General features: G+C 34.0%; 1 protein-coding gene across 7 annotated transcripts in view; it reads right to left on the reverse strand.

Moving 5' to 3' along the window:
• The window catches only part of JMJD1C (jumonji domain containing 1C), a 316,167-nt gene that overhangs the window by 81,475 nt on the left and 219,158 nt on the right, over positions 1–15,534 (reverse strand). For 3 of the 7 annotated variants that reach the window (XM_019953729.2, XM_019953726.2, XM_070782323.1), the window contains exon 3: positions 2,477–2,590. Coding sequence is in view for 2 of the 7 variants with exons in the window: in XM_019953726.2 (XP_019809285.2) it covers positions 2,477–2,590 (114 nt within the window). In the remaining 5 variants the exon portion in view is untranslated. Of the gene's footprint in view, positions 1–2,476; positions 2,591–6,401; positions 8,002–15,534 lie in introns of those variants that run through there. The other 4 variants (XM_070782326.1, XM_070782324.1, XM_070782327.1 and 1 more) reach the window with 2 other exon arrangements.

A 15,534-nucleotide genomic window follows, 5' to 3' on the forward strand; every position in this document is an offset into this window, starting at 1 on the left:
CCCACTATAAAACTATTTAAATAGATTCACAGTGAAGCATCATTTGGAATTTTTCATACAGAACTTAAGCATACTCATCACCTAATACAGAAAAGCCATTTCCAAAGACTTTTTAACCTGCCCTATTTAAGAACTCTACAATGGATAGTTAATACCCGGATTCAGAAGAAACTGACTCTTGAAATTTAAATAAGTGAGAAAAAACAGGGAGACCATTTTAAAAACTTAATTTCCCCCTAACTCCCTTTGACTTACATAAGGTTACTCTAAGGTTAAGATATGTCAAGGCACTATTTACAAAATCTATGCCAGGAACAGCTGCCATGTTTAACATGCCAAGGAATTTAATGTACTGTTTGGACAACTGGTTAGAGAAGAGCATTCTGGGATAAAGCCACTCTAATTATATGAACTCTAAAAGTCTTTCCTTATGTGGACTATATCTATATTTTATAAATTCATTTAAATAAATAACTTTGAAAACCTAGACTGAGACTTCTTCAGTCTCTGGAGTAAATTTTCATTCAAAATATTACAGTAGGTGACTATAATTTACATACTGGAGTATGTATTTTTAATTTTAAACCTGTTTTAAAAACATGAAATACAGAAATTAAAATGCTACAATAAGCCTTATTGTGTATCATTTATTCCTTCAAAAACACTTAAGAAACACTAAAATTAAGGTATGCTGGATCCTAAATCAAGTGCTCTTAGTGTAATTTCTTAAAATTAAAATTCACATTATTTATGAAACACAAACGGTTAAAATGTCAAGTGAATAATAGCACCTTAGGAAGATATTATATCCTTCTAGGCCAGAGAGCAACTTACCTATACTAGCAAGGGGAATATATATAGCTAACAAAGATAATCATACAAATCACCAAATCAAGTAAGACTTTAGCTCTTATGCTTTTATTTCTAATAAAAATAATAAAATTGTCAGAATCTAAAACAGTTTTAAATGTGTACGAAAACCCCTGTGTAATATGTTAGTACATTCTTTTAATCATTACAATTTTAATAAACATGTTGTAGAGTTTTAGGCCACCTGGCAAGAGTTTATTTTTAAAAGTAATTTCTACATAATGATTTCAGTTCTCTAAATCAAACCCAAGCTGTAACTTCTATAGTGCTAATCAGAAACCACAGAATTAAAATGCTAAGTTGGAAGGTTCCTTTGATTTCACCTAGTGTAATTCCCACTAAAAGACTGTTAGAAATGAGACAAATTACAGTAAGGCTATAAGCAAGCAAAATGGCAATCACAACTAAAACCAAAACAAAATAAAACCCGAGGGAAAAGCTCTAACACCTCCAATATTAAACTATAACTTGTTATAAATTTTTAGCTGAAAATACCATAATCAAATAACAGTACAAAAATGAGGCCATTTAATGAACTATGAAAAATAATGTGTAAAGACAAAAGCAGATCCATGCAGACTTCAAAGAAAAAAAATAACATTTAACTAAGGGAATTATCATCTACTTTTGGTAGATCTAATAAAAGAAGAACCTAACTACTAATTCCCTAAGCATTATAACCTCACATATAACAAACCACTGCTCATTAACTCAAGCTCTTGTTCTTTCCATGGAAACAATGCCTCTATACTTTACTTTTGAAATCAGTAACTATTCTGAAATGAAACAGGAATATGGACTTTCAGCTTCATTTTAAAAAACAAGTCAAACTAGTCCAGTTATACTTTCTTTCAATGTATGTACTATGTTATCTTAAACATTTAAGGAAAAGAAACCTATAAAATACTGATATAATTCAATCTAAAATTCAAATATACAAAGAAAACAAACTGCTGTGCATTTTAACCTTTACCTTTAAAAAATTAACTGATAAAACATAACTAGATTTTAAAAACATTTAGCTTACTACTTTTGATGAGTTTCTTTACATGATTTAAATCTAAAAACCAGCTAGAAAATGTTTTTCCAATTAAGTTTTGTATTTAAATTGCAACAACTGGGAATTAAAATCTAGAAACTGAACAATTCGACTTATGACAATCTAAAAGGAAAATTACCACTTAAAAAGAAAATGAACTACTATTATGCTAAACTGATATGCCTGTATATAGTAAATACTAATCTCATTTAATTACATGAATTGACCCAAATCTTAACCTTTAGAGCTGGAGACAAAGATAATTTATACTAATATCTACCCAGTTATTATCTAACAATGAACATCATTTGAATGGCAGGGACTTTTATTTTGCTCACTTGTGCAAGCACAGCCACAAGATGCTGCCTGGCTCACAGTAAGTTCTCTGTGTATACTGATTGGATAAATCAATCATTTACCCTATAATCAAACTTTATCAAATGCATTAAGTTTCTTATATACCTTGATGTTAGCTAGAAAGCTAGACTTAAATATTCAAAAGAATATCTGAATATCAACGAAGCTTAATGAATAGGTAATTTTTTAAAGCGACTTGAAATTTCTTACCTGGTAGGGCTGAAAGGCACTATCTTCAGTTAAAAAATCCAGTTGTTTATCTACAAGGAATTCTACTGCAGTGATTGAACTGGGTACACTTTTTTCAACCAGGGGTTTGAAAGTCTGGTAAGAGGGGGAAAAAAAAAATTCTAATGGTTATTTTCTGGGTTTTATCCTCAAAATGTGAACAGGTATATATAAACACAATGTATTAAAGTCATTATTATAATGATTTTAGGCTACCAATTAATACCAGTTTTCATAATCTAAAGTGATGCTTTTATCTGGAGTATTTTCTATTATTAAAAAGAAATTAAGTAAATTTTAATCAATAATTTGAAAAAAATCCCAGTCTATTAATAACTCCCAGTTGTTTAAAAGGATATAATCAAATATACATATGTATAAAAATTCCTAACATAAAGAAAGAGAAATTGTTTCCAAAAAAGCAAACTGGGTAGGAGAGGTTATTATCCCAACTCTTTTAAAATATTCTTAAGTATTATTCTTTATAAAACAGAGTAGTTATGATTTACATGTGTAGTTTATTTCCTAGCTCATTCACATCAAGGATTTTAAATGATCAGGATGCATCTGGTCTTTTAACTCCACCCCATGTACTACTTACCCCCGCCCCTGCCCCAAGCACAAATAAAAATCCAGCTGCTTCAGTAACAGCAGCACTGGGGGAAGGGCGCAGGAAAAGAAGAGGGAGGTAAAAAGTATTACACAAAGCTCACAATCACCTTCCAGTAAACTCTCTCCAGATTTCCACTATTAGAAAACTAAACAAAACAAGGGGGCACGCGGTGGTGGTGGTGGAGGGGTGAACTGAGCAAATCCATAGTTATTTGAAGACAACTTTTACATAAATGAATTTACTCGTATTTTGGGTAGGAGGTGGGAGTGAGGGAGGCAAGACAGGAAGAGGAAGGAAGGAAATAAAGGTATAGGTATGCACTTTTTATGACTATCCTAATTATTTTCAAAGTAGAAGCAATGTGAATAAAAGCCAAGGATATTATATTCATGATAGTGTTTTAAAACTTACAAATGAAAACAATATTCTACTGTTTTAAAAACATAGTGACTTTACTATTAAAGAATCTAAGTTTGGAAAATGAAATAAAAAAGCAACTCAGTTCCTAAAGTTCTTGTATCACCAAGGGAAATCTTTCTTGCTACAAGCAACTTGTGCGACCATTTGGATGTAAACCAAAGATTTCTGCAGACAGTAGAAATCTCCAGGAGATACGAAGCCGTTGTAATTCCCTCTTCTCTTATTTATATCTTCAAAAAATTTAACATCTTGCTAATCACAACTAAATACTCTGCTGAAAAACCTTTCAAGATTTTTAATTCAGAATGGCTCTTAAACAGTTAACTTCTCTATTTAAGATATTATCTTTAAAGTTTTCATCAGGAGCCTATGTTTTGAAAAAGCTGAAAACACAAGAGAATAAATAAGCATTTTAAAAATGCCTTATTCCTATACTATTCACTTCATGAACTAATAAATATTTGTTCATAAATGAACATAAAAAAATTATCTTACATTTCCAATTTATTTTCAGTATTTATGATTAGAGAACCTAATCACAGTAATATCCTCCTTCCCATGTTCTAGGGCTAACCTTTTATGTATCAAAAGGTATTTTTTTGTGTGAGAAGTTACATTTTCAGAACAGGTATTTCCCTATTATTTAGCTATCTCCTGCTTCTGTGGCCATCTGACACTTTCCATTTACCATAACTAAATTCTTTACGTGAAATATGTAATATTCTCAAATTAAATGTGTTTAATTTTTAGCAAAAAAATTAGAAAACACTGGCAGCTTCTCAAGAGAACTTTAAATCCCTGAACTTTATATCGAAGCTCTTATTTCTTTCTAAACAGTACCAAATCAGGTCAACTTGGGAAGGTTAAAAAAAGGCTCACAAAAGGTACTACCTAAATGCCTAAAGATATTGTACCGATTCAATTAAGGAGGACTGGAAAAAAAAGTAAACTTCTCCACTCCGAATGCCTCTTTCTTACGCAAATAATACAGGTGGTTTGCATTTCCTATGAGACCTAGTCATTTTATAATATGAAAAACATTCCTGTGAAGAGAACCTTTCAGAACTCTGCTTTTTAAGGTAAGTCAGAGATCTAAGGGTAAATTTCAATAGGCCAATTTATCATAATTTAAATTACTGAGAAAAAAAATTTAGTTTCCAGGCCAAAATAAATTCTCATTTTAGGGTATCTAACCGAAAGCCACTGGTAGAATCTAGCTATCAGAAATGTTAAAAGACTGGTTTATAATGGTCTGTTTCTGATACATGAGTATTTATAATAACCATGTTCAAATGTAAGTCAAAAGTACACCATGCTTCTTAAATAGCAAACAGGACAAAGACTTGCAAATTTTAAAACGTGCAATTAATCTTAAACTACAAATATGTTCCCAAGTGCCGATAAATACTTTTATAGTACTTGTTAAAGAAATGTTTCAATATGTATTAAACAAGCAACCCTAAAAATGTGCGACTGTTCCTACTTTACTGAAAAATTATAAAGACAAACAACATATAAAACTAAGAGTTAAAATACATCCTAATTCCCTAAAGTGGCAAATCAACGATGTAACCATTAGTAATTTTTGTATGCAAGTCAAAAACATCCACTTTAAAGACATTAGCTTAAAAATAAAAACAAATATTTAAATAAAAGTGAGTGAATCCTACAGATTTTGGACGAATCTGTAGTGAGTATTTCATGGGTCTAGGTGCACTGGAATGCAAAGAAACTAGAACTCATGCATAGCTAAGTAATTCAAGACTCTAAAGATACACCATTCTATGAGGAACTTCCACAGCCTAAGGGGAAGCTACAAGCTACCATCAGATGAAAGTCACAGTAGAATGTGACCCTAATCACAAAATGACTTCATTCTAACGCTGAAAAAAGTCTTTGAAAATCCAAATTAAAATTGCCAACTAAACAAAACACCTTTTCAATTTCATTAATGGACTGAGAGTTCGTTTAAGGTCTTTCGTCTTTGTTAACTGCACTTTAAAAATAGTATAAAGTCAAATAAATACTTAGTAGAGAGCCTGCATTTCTACTAGGGCCTACCACGCTATAGGAAGAATGCTTAGAACAACTGTATCCTGTTTGGGGCTCCATGCTGCACCACATTCCATTCACATGAGGAAGAGGCGAACAGATGAGCCCTCCTCGAAAAACATTTTTAAAATAAATCAGCTACAGTTCTCAAACATAACTCAGCTGCTCAAACAAACCATGTTAAAGCTCACCATTTAACATTTGACTGGAAATTCACAAGGTTTATGTCTACAGTCCAAGTTTCTAACAATCTCCAGTTAACATTTAACAATTTCTTTTCCAAGTGAAAAAAATTAGGCTCATAAACTACAGAAATCTGATATAAATCTCGAAATACTAAAGCAGAAAACAATCTAAGATACATTTTAGAAGTCAAGGTTTAGTCTTAAAAAAAAAAAAAAAAAAAGATCGGAGTGACTCGAAAGAACAAAGTCCAAATTCCCACCCAAGCAGGTCTATTGAAAAACACGATACTGTTAGAAAACAAGTTGGGGGTGGGGACAAGCACACACCAGACAGAAAAAACCCTCACAAAACAAACACCCCTACTTCCCTTAAGACATTATATTCTAAACCCTAATCCAAAACATTTCTGCTATAATACTTTAAACAACTGAGCTTGTTTTTTTTATCGTACCGTGTTATGAAATTACTACCAACACAATAAATCTCTCTCTAAACAAATGAAATCATTAAAAATTCTAAAAAACTAAGACCACGAAAGCTGGATCTGAAAAAGACAGTGACCTTAATTCCTAAAATCGAGAAGCAAAACCAAATGTAAATTAAGACAAAAGAAAAAGGAAGCAGAAAAATACAAACCGTACTTTGTTCTTGAGAATTTTAAAGTATCTTTAAATCTCCGATATCAGCGACAAGGCTTTAAAGGTCAAGAAGTATAGCTGACATTTCCATTTTGTTCTTGAGCAGTATTTTTTTTTTAAATCTAGCCTCAATAATTCTTAAGTCTTCAAAAATCACAGGCAAATGGCTCTCAAACCAAGCATTTCTGAGCTCACTTGCAGCGTCGTCATTGTATAGTAAGAAAAGCCAAGACCACAGAACGAAGCAGAGGCTGTAACCTAACAAGTCTCCGACGAGCAAATGACGATTTTCTGTCTGCTCTGGCTCAGTCCTGGCAGTGATGAGGATTACAACTTGCTCTTTGTCATCAGCACTGTGGTGTTAACGACCAAGAAATCCTGCAGCTGAAGCACTACTGCATCCTCCGATCTGGGTCAGGATAATTTCTCCCGAGGTCGCTTACATAACCAGTAAGATACTCCAAATAGAGAGAACAGCCATCCATCAGCTAGAGAAAGCCTTTTCCCACTGTACTCTGTCTGTGTGGAAACACTGCAGTAGCTTCCAACAGCGCAGACACCCAAATGAGAACGACTACTTGGCTTAGGGCACACTGAGAGAAGGGAAGAGGCGGTGCTCTGTAAACTGTAACTAATCCTCCGTCACAGGTGCTGATGGAGTCACTTCCAGCACGAGTCACATTACTGGTGATTACTCATTTGGCTGCGCCATAGAGACTGGCTCATAATTTTAACAACAGACAAAGACAGACTAGTGGCGAGACTGAGAGCTCAAGTTTACTGTCTCCTTCACAAGGCAAATGCAAATACAAAGTTTCTGCCTTACAGATTTACCAAGGTGAGAAAGTGCAAAAAACAAGTCATATGTAAATATCTCTCAACTGGGCAAAAATAAAATGTAACTTTAAACCTATTAAGAATACTTTCTAGTGTGTTTTCAAGTAAAGAATTTACTTTTACTCATTTTTCATTGGAAATAACACTGATATTTATAAAAACACAGGGAGCAAAAACAGTTTAAAACATTTCTGGGGTAATAATCTAAGTGAAATCAAATGACATAACCAACAACCACACCAACAACCACACACTTTACTCAAAAGAACAACTAACTGGTAATATTTATTTTGGCAGATTAAAAAATATTCCTGAAACATTTTTTATTATTTTTAAGAACAATTTAAATCGTTCATAGTTATAAAAACCTTTAATAGCTACAGATGGCTATTCAGCACCTGACGTGATTAGTCTGAACTGAGATCTGTGCTGTATGTATAATAAACACACTGAATATGAAGAAAGAATGTCAGATATCTCCAAGTACAAGAAAACATTCACCTATTTTTAATGATGTGTGTGAATGGCCTTTTATTTTAAATTTGTCCCAATGTTAGGTATTGCAATTTCAAGAAATCTAAAAATTTACACTGATTTTAATACCACACAACCAATTTATCAAATCGTGTTAAGAGAAAAACTTCCAATTCCCAGCCAATGCCCTGTCCCTTTAAATCTATTCCAGATGTATCAGCTTCATTTCATTAAAAAACATTGTTAACTACTAGAAAAAAAGATATTTTAAATTTAGTCTATTATGCATTGTACTAATGAAAATCTCAATCCTTTTTTGTTTTAAAGATGAAAGAGAGCAATAGTGATTATTCTAAAAATATTAGTAAAATTCAGTTTTAGAACAGTGATAGAAATGAAATGTAACTTTAGAACAAAGTACTTTTTAATAATGAGTCAAGTGAATCACATATAGCATACCAGTATTTCATTTCATAATTACTTAAGATGTGATCATAAAACATGCATGGAATTAAAAGAATTCAGTGTAATATAAGTTACCAAAAAAAAAAACAACTGGAGTAATATGGCAGGCTTATTCTGAGCCCAAAACAAACAGCAACTATTTGATTCAGGTTATTACATTATATTATAAACTATCAAATTTTAAAACATGTCATACTACTTTTCTACAGTTTACTGTATTAGAGAATGAGTTAAATATTTCACAAGATGCATTTTACAATCTCATATAAATTCAGATTTGACTATGTTGTTATTAACTTAAAAACATGTTTGTTCCTCAAGTACTATGTCCCCTACAAAATCAAGTAGCCTTAAGAACTATACTTAACAATTGCCACAGTATTTATATATTGCTAGTGATACACAATTTAATAATTTTATAAAATTAAAATAATTAACGTCAGTACTGAAAAACCACTCGTTTTTATTTCATACTGCATCACGGTTACATTAGATACTTTTCCATTACCAGAAATACAACATTTTTGTGTTTAGTTGCTAAGTCCTGTCTGACTCTTTGCAACATAGTTGACTCTTTAATGGAAATAAATAAAGGTTGTAACCCTTAAGTATCTTATTTACATTGGACTTGATAAATATTTTTATAGGGCTTCCTTGGTGGCTCAGAAGGTAAAGAATCCGCCCGCAATGCAAGAGACCAGAGTTCAATCCCTGGGCCAGGAAGATCCCCTGGAGAAGGGAACTGCAACCAACTATAGTATTCCTGCTTCGGAAATCTCACTGGCAGAGGAGTCTAGTAGGCTACAGTCCATAGGGTCGCAAAGAGTTGGACACGGTTGAGCAACTAACCCAAATATTTTTATAAATATATAAATGTATGTTTGGTCTGGTACACTGACAAATTTCTAACAAAAATATTGAAGTAACAATGCTGAGAAAGCATTTGGTAGCAAGCGTAAGTTGCTTAGCTTTTACAACATGTCTACTTAAATTATCTCTTGTTCTTACAACTTGTAAGGGATGGTATTAAACATCACCTTTCAGATGGCAAAAAGCACAAATTTGAGGAGAGCAGCATTTTAATTCTTTAAACTGGTTCTTCTTACGACTTATACCTTCCTTAATGCATTAAGGAAGGAAGTTGAAGAGTTAAATTTTTTTTTTCTTTTTTTTTTTCGGTTGGGTAAAAGGTCTTTTCTGGCAGCTAAACCAGGCTAGAGGAAGAGGAAACTACTCCAGTTACTGCCCAGAAATACACATCTCTGACTTCCTTCCTTTTTAGCTGGTTTCTAGGTTACAAGCTGAATAAATCAACAGAGGTGAGAAAGTAAACAGAGGCTAAAAAGGCAGGCAATACTGTATGGCTATCTGAAGAAAATCTGTTCCTTCCAATAATTGTAGAACCTTTATACATATAATTAAGAGTTAAACTAGCATTTTGGTCCCATTTATTTTGAACCATGAAAGAAATCCCTCATCTTTACAGATACGGAAATCTAAACAAACAAGTGGATTTCTCCAAGTATACAGGCTGTACAAAACACCAAAACCTCTAAGTTTCAGTGCTTTAGCATTTTAAGTACTTTTTCAGACACAAGAATAGGAAAATAAGAGAAACAATAGTAATTTAAAAATGATTTGAACTTGATATGGCCTTATCTGAAGCTGATTAGATTGAGGAAAATACTTTTCATTATGTCCTATTAATCTATAAAATATATAATCAAATGTGTAACTCTTGCATCATGGTTATTACCCTAATGATTAACATCTTCACATTAATATATCTATGTAGATATTCCAGGCATTGCAAAGATGGTGTAGCATGGTACACTTCAACAGACCATGAAGTTCCAGGATTTCCAGATGATACAGACCTAACACTGATTTTTAAACTCTCTTTTCTCCCCTAAGCAAGCAGGACATTCAATCAACCAATATGTGTGGGATGTCTTGAATTAGTGCACCTTTCCCTCCTTTCTTCACTATATCCTGGGTAAACTGCCCCAGTCATAAGAGGAAAGTTATGCAACAACAGAATGTGTTCATTTAACTCTGTAAATATTTATCATAATTTTTATGACATGTAGTTGACTAAGAAAAATCACTGCTGAGAACACTAAAGCACTATGCAAACAGTCTCTGTGTTTCAATAAGCATCATGGCTGAACTCAGTGTCCTTTTCTTTTTCTTCTAGTCCTTCTGAGCACTAATAAAGCATACTTTAACTGGGGTAGTGGTTTTATCAGTTTGTCGTATCTATGGCTTCTCTTTAAGAATCTCACTGCTCAATCATTTTACTTCCCAATATCATGAGGTTTCACTTACAATCATTCCTCTGTAATGGCAAGGAATTGGTTTCAGGGTCTAGGAGTATATCAAAATCTTTCAAGGCTCAAGTTCCTTACATGAAATAGAATAGTATTTGCATATAACCCTCCCATATACTTTAAGTCATCTCTAGATTACTTATAATATCTAATAAAACATAAATACTATGTAAATAGTTGACAGTTTTAGTGGCCCAGTCATGTTCAACTCTTTGTGACCAAATAGACTAGTAAGCCTGCCAGTCTCCTCTGTCCAAGTAATTCTCCAGGCCAAGAATACTGGAGTGGGCTGCCATTCCTTTCTCCAGGGGATCTTCCCAATCCAGGGATCGAACTGGGGTCTCCTATATTGCAGGCAGATTCTTTAGTGTCCTGAACCACCAGGAAAGTCCCCCAAATTGTTGATAAGCACAAGAAAAATTCAAGTTTTGCTTTTGAGAATCTTTTGGTATTTTTTCTTCTGAAATTTTTCATTTATGGTTGATTGACTCCTCATATGCAGAACACACAAGTAGGGAGGTCTGACTGTCCTTTTCCTCCTCTACAACTTCATGGGTGTACGCCATTAAGATAACTAGTTTTTATTGCCATTAATAAATAATTCCAGGACTTCCCTGAGGGTCAAATGGTCAAGAATCCACCTGTCAAATGCAGGTGACATGGACTCAGTCCCTGGTCTGGGAAGATTCCACGTGCCATGGGACAACTAAGCCCATGGACCACAACTACCGAGCACTGCAACCACTGAAGCCCAAGCACCCTAGGCCAAGAGAAGCCACCAGCAATGAGAAGCACGTGGCACATCACCATTAGAGCAGCTGCCACTTGGCACAACTAAAGCAAGCCTGTGTGAAGCAATGAAGATCCAGTGCAGCCAGAAATAAATTTAAAAATTATAGTAATAGATTTTTAGACCTAAATTTTCATCTTACTCTAACCTGTATTTTATAGCTTTACTACTGGAGGACACAGATATACCCTGTAACCACATAAAACCAAAAATAACTAGAATTAAATGCTAAGTTTTCACGCTGCTTTCAAAACCACTAGAAATATTCTCACTACAATTTTAGAAATAGTTACCTCAAAATTCATTAATACAGTGATGTTTGATGATTTACTTTGGTTCCCTTACTCATATTATTATATTCTGAATACCTGATATTTTCCCTTTAAACCTCTGTCAATAATTAAAAAAAAAAAAACTATTCCATAATTTTAATATGACTAATAAAAAAATCAAGAACATTTTGGAAGCAAACACATCAAATTTACGGAAAATATAATCAGACAAGTTCCAGAAAGAGAGAAAAAAATAAATACAGATCAATGATATGGAACTAGCCATAAAAGATACAACATATTTTTAATGCTTTAATTAATACAACAAGGTGAAACTGGAACACAACACACATAAATAATAATCAATGGATTGTTTAAAAAGTCCCAAAATAGTTTGAAGTAGGTATGGGGATTTAGGGTAAAATAAAGGTGGATTTTCAAATCAGAGGGGGTAAAATGAAAATCAGGAAATTAAATACAAGAAAAACAGCTGTTAAAACAGAAATGGAACTTTAGTGACTAAGGTTCTCATTTTTACAGATGAAGAAATGGACATTCAGGGAGATTGAGTGACTTCTGTCAAAACACTTGTAGAAATCCTGCAACTAGAGACAAGATTTCTTAATTCATATCTGAATGAATGACTTTTACTATGTAATATGGTGTGAAAGAACCATGTTTTCTTCATGCTTGTTGACATGAGGTAGCAGAGAGCAAAGTGTCTTGCTATCTGCTGAATAAAGCTTTAAACTTTGAACGTAAAATGGAGGAAACCAAAGATACTTATTTCAATTATCAAAAAGAACAAGCACCTGTCAAAAAGAACTAGGTAAACAATTCAACATAAAGGAGCTTTTAAAGATAACTTCTGAAAAACAGGTGGCTCAGATGTAAAGCGTGTGTCTACAATGTGGGAGACCCGGGTTCGATCCCTGGGTCGGGAAGATTCCCTGGAGAAGGAAATGGCAATCCACTCCAGTACTACTGCCTGGAAAATCCCATGGACAGAGGAGCCTGGTAGGCTACAGTTCATGGGGTTGCAAAGACTCAGATACGAATGAGCGACTTCACTTTCACCTTCTTTCTGAAAAACAGCATTTCAGACAATGAGAAAACACTGATATTAATAGTTTTTCAGTTTAATTCTTATTTTGTCACTAGAATTTCTGTCAAGAAAAAAATATTTAAATGTAGAAAGTATAAACTAGGGATTAAAAATAAACTAAACCATACAAAACACATATTGGATCCTGTTTCTAGAAAAAATTAGTCTTCCTTATAAATAAGTAATTATTTTCAGTTCAGTCGCTCAGTTGGGTCCGACTCTCTGTGACCCCACTGACTGCAGCGCACCAGTCCTCCCTCTCCATCAGCAACTCCCAGAGCTTGCTAAAACTCATGTCCATCGAGTCAGTGATGCCATCCAACTATCTCATCCTCTGTCGTCACCTTCTCCTTCTGGCTTCAATCTTTCCCAGCATCAGGGTGTTTTCCAATGAAGTCAGTTCTCTGTATCAGGTGGCCAAAGTATTGAAGCTTCAGCTTCAGCAATAGTCCTTCCAATGAACATGCAGGGTTGATTTCCTCTAGGATTCACTGGTTTGATCTCCTTGTAGCCCAAGGGACTCTCAAGAGTCTTCTCTAATAACACAGTTCAAAAGCATCAATTCTTTGGCGCTCAGCTTTGTTTATAGTCCAACTCTCATATCCACACATGACTACTGAAAAAAATCAGCTTAGACTAGATGGACCTTTGTCGGCAAGGTAATGTCTCAGCTTTTTAATATGCTGTTTAGACTGGTCGTAGCTTTTCACTTTCATGCATTGGAGAAGGAAATGGAAACCCACTCCAGTGTTCTTGCCTGGAGAATCCCAGGGATGGGGGAGTCTGGTGGGCTGCCATTTATGGGGTCACACAGAGTCGGACACGACTGAAGTGACTTAGCAGCAGCAGCAGCAGCTTTTCTTCCAAGGAGCAAGCATCTTTTAATTTCATGGCTGCAGTCACTATCTGCAGTGATTTTGGAGCCCAAGAAAATAAAGTCTGTCACTGTTTCCATTGTTTCCCCATCTATTTACCATGAAGTGATGGGACCGGATGCCATGATCTTAGTTTTCTGAATGTTGAGTTTTAAGCCAGCTTTTTCAATGTCCTCTTTCACTTCCTCTTTCACTTTCATCAAGAGGTTCTTTAGTTCCTCCTCACTTTCTGCCCTAAGGGTGATGTCATCTGCACATCTGAGGTTATTGATATTTTCCCCGGCAATCTTGATTCTGGCTTGTGCTTCCTCCAGCCCATCGTTTCTCATGATGTACTCTGCATATAAGTTAAATAAGCAGGGTGACAATATATAGCCTTGATGTACTCCTTTCCCAATTTGGAACCAGTCTGTGGTTCCATGTCCAGTTCTATTGTTGCTTCCTGACCTGCACAGTTTTCTCAGGAGGCAGGTCAGGTGATCTGGTATTCCCATCTCTTTCAGAATTTTCCCCAGTTTGTTGAGATTAGAGAATAATTTGGAAAACAAAAGCATTGAGTGTAGAAAAGGATCTCATAGTTCTAAGCATGAACTCAGTTAAGCATGTGCCCTTTTGGCCTTTTTTTCACCAGTATGTTATATTTGCTACCAAGTTTTAAGGAACATATGCTTTATAAGTTGCTCATTTCTCTTAGTACTCTTTTTCTCTTTCTTTTTTGGTGGCAACACAGCTTTTGGGATGACAGTTCCCCAACCAGGGACTGAACCCAGGCCCCTGCAGTGAAAGCACAGGGAGTCCTAACCACTAGATTGCCAGGCAATTTTCCACTTAGCACTCTTTTCATGCTATTACATTGTCATCATTTAAAATATCTAACTAATAAATACTTAAGCAAATGAACATTAAGTTTTCATTACATCTTTTCTCAGTGTTGGAGATTTAGGTCTTCACTTTTCCACTATTACAAAAATCAGAGGAAAATCATCCTTCTTTTGTTAAACAACCAAAATTCCAAGTTTATATGGGTTCAAATAAATTACATGTTAGAATATTAAATTGACAGATACTAACACAGAGCCATTACTGGCAATCTTTGGAGAAAAAAATAACATCAAGCTACTAGAGATAAGTTATCTATTTATATTATTAATATTTGGAAATAAAGGAGCTATTCAGAAAAAAAATACATGCTAGCAAATGAACTTCAGCAAAACTCCAAGATGGACAATTAGAACCAACGAAGAGAAAAAAAAAAAAACACCAAACCCACACAGTGATTACTAAGAGCCAAAAAGATTCACTGAGAGTAATTTGTCTTTTAGAAAAAACAAAGGTTACTTTTATGAAGAAACTCTACCATAGGTAAATCAATGAAATATGGGCTACATGACGGTTCTTGGTACATTTACATCTAGTTAAACAGTACTGAATAATAGTATTACTTTTAACATATAACATACAATCCCGTCATCTTTCATCTTACACACTATCACTTGAAGGCTACCTTTATTTACAAATTAATATATGACAGAATTATTCCAAAATAAATCTTACAAAAAATGCAATTAAGACCTAGATTTTAAAATCATCAAGAAAAGTGGAATAAGGTTACTCTCAAATTAAATAGTCAAAAATTTAGCTTCTATTTTTAACTTCAAAGAAAAAAAATCAACTACACAGGTAGAATGTAAGAGAGATCCAGATTCCTAGAAATTCATGTGAAAAGAATCCTGGAGAATTTCAAGACACTAAGCCAACAGAAGTTATGTATTTTTAAAAAAGAAAGGACAGAGTTGGGGGTAAATCAAATTTTGACACAAAGTACCTACACCAAGGGAGGTACCACTAGTCCCTTTAGACTTTACATTGGTCATACTATGGTGGAATATCTTGTTCAATTTGGGACATAAAAGAGGAACGATTACAAACTAAGATGTTCAACACTTTAAAATCATGGATTATTAGAATCATTTGAAAGAATGA

This window comes from Bos indicus, chromosome 28 (assembly GCF_029378745.1).
Source record: "Bos indicus isolate NIAB-ARS_2022 breed Sahiwal x Tharparkar chromosome 28, NIAB-ARS_B.indTharparkar_mat_pri_1.0, whole genome shotgun sequence".
Classification (NCBI taxonomy): domain Eukaryota; kingdom Metazoa; phylum Chordata; class Mammalia; order Artiodactyla; family Bovidae; genus Bos; species Bos indicus.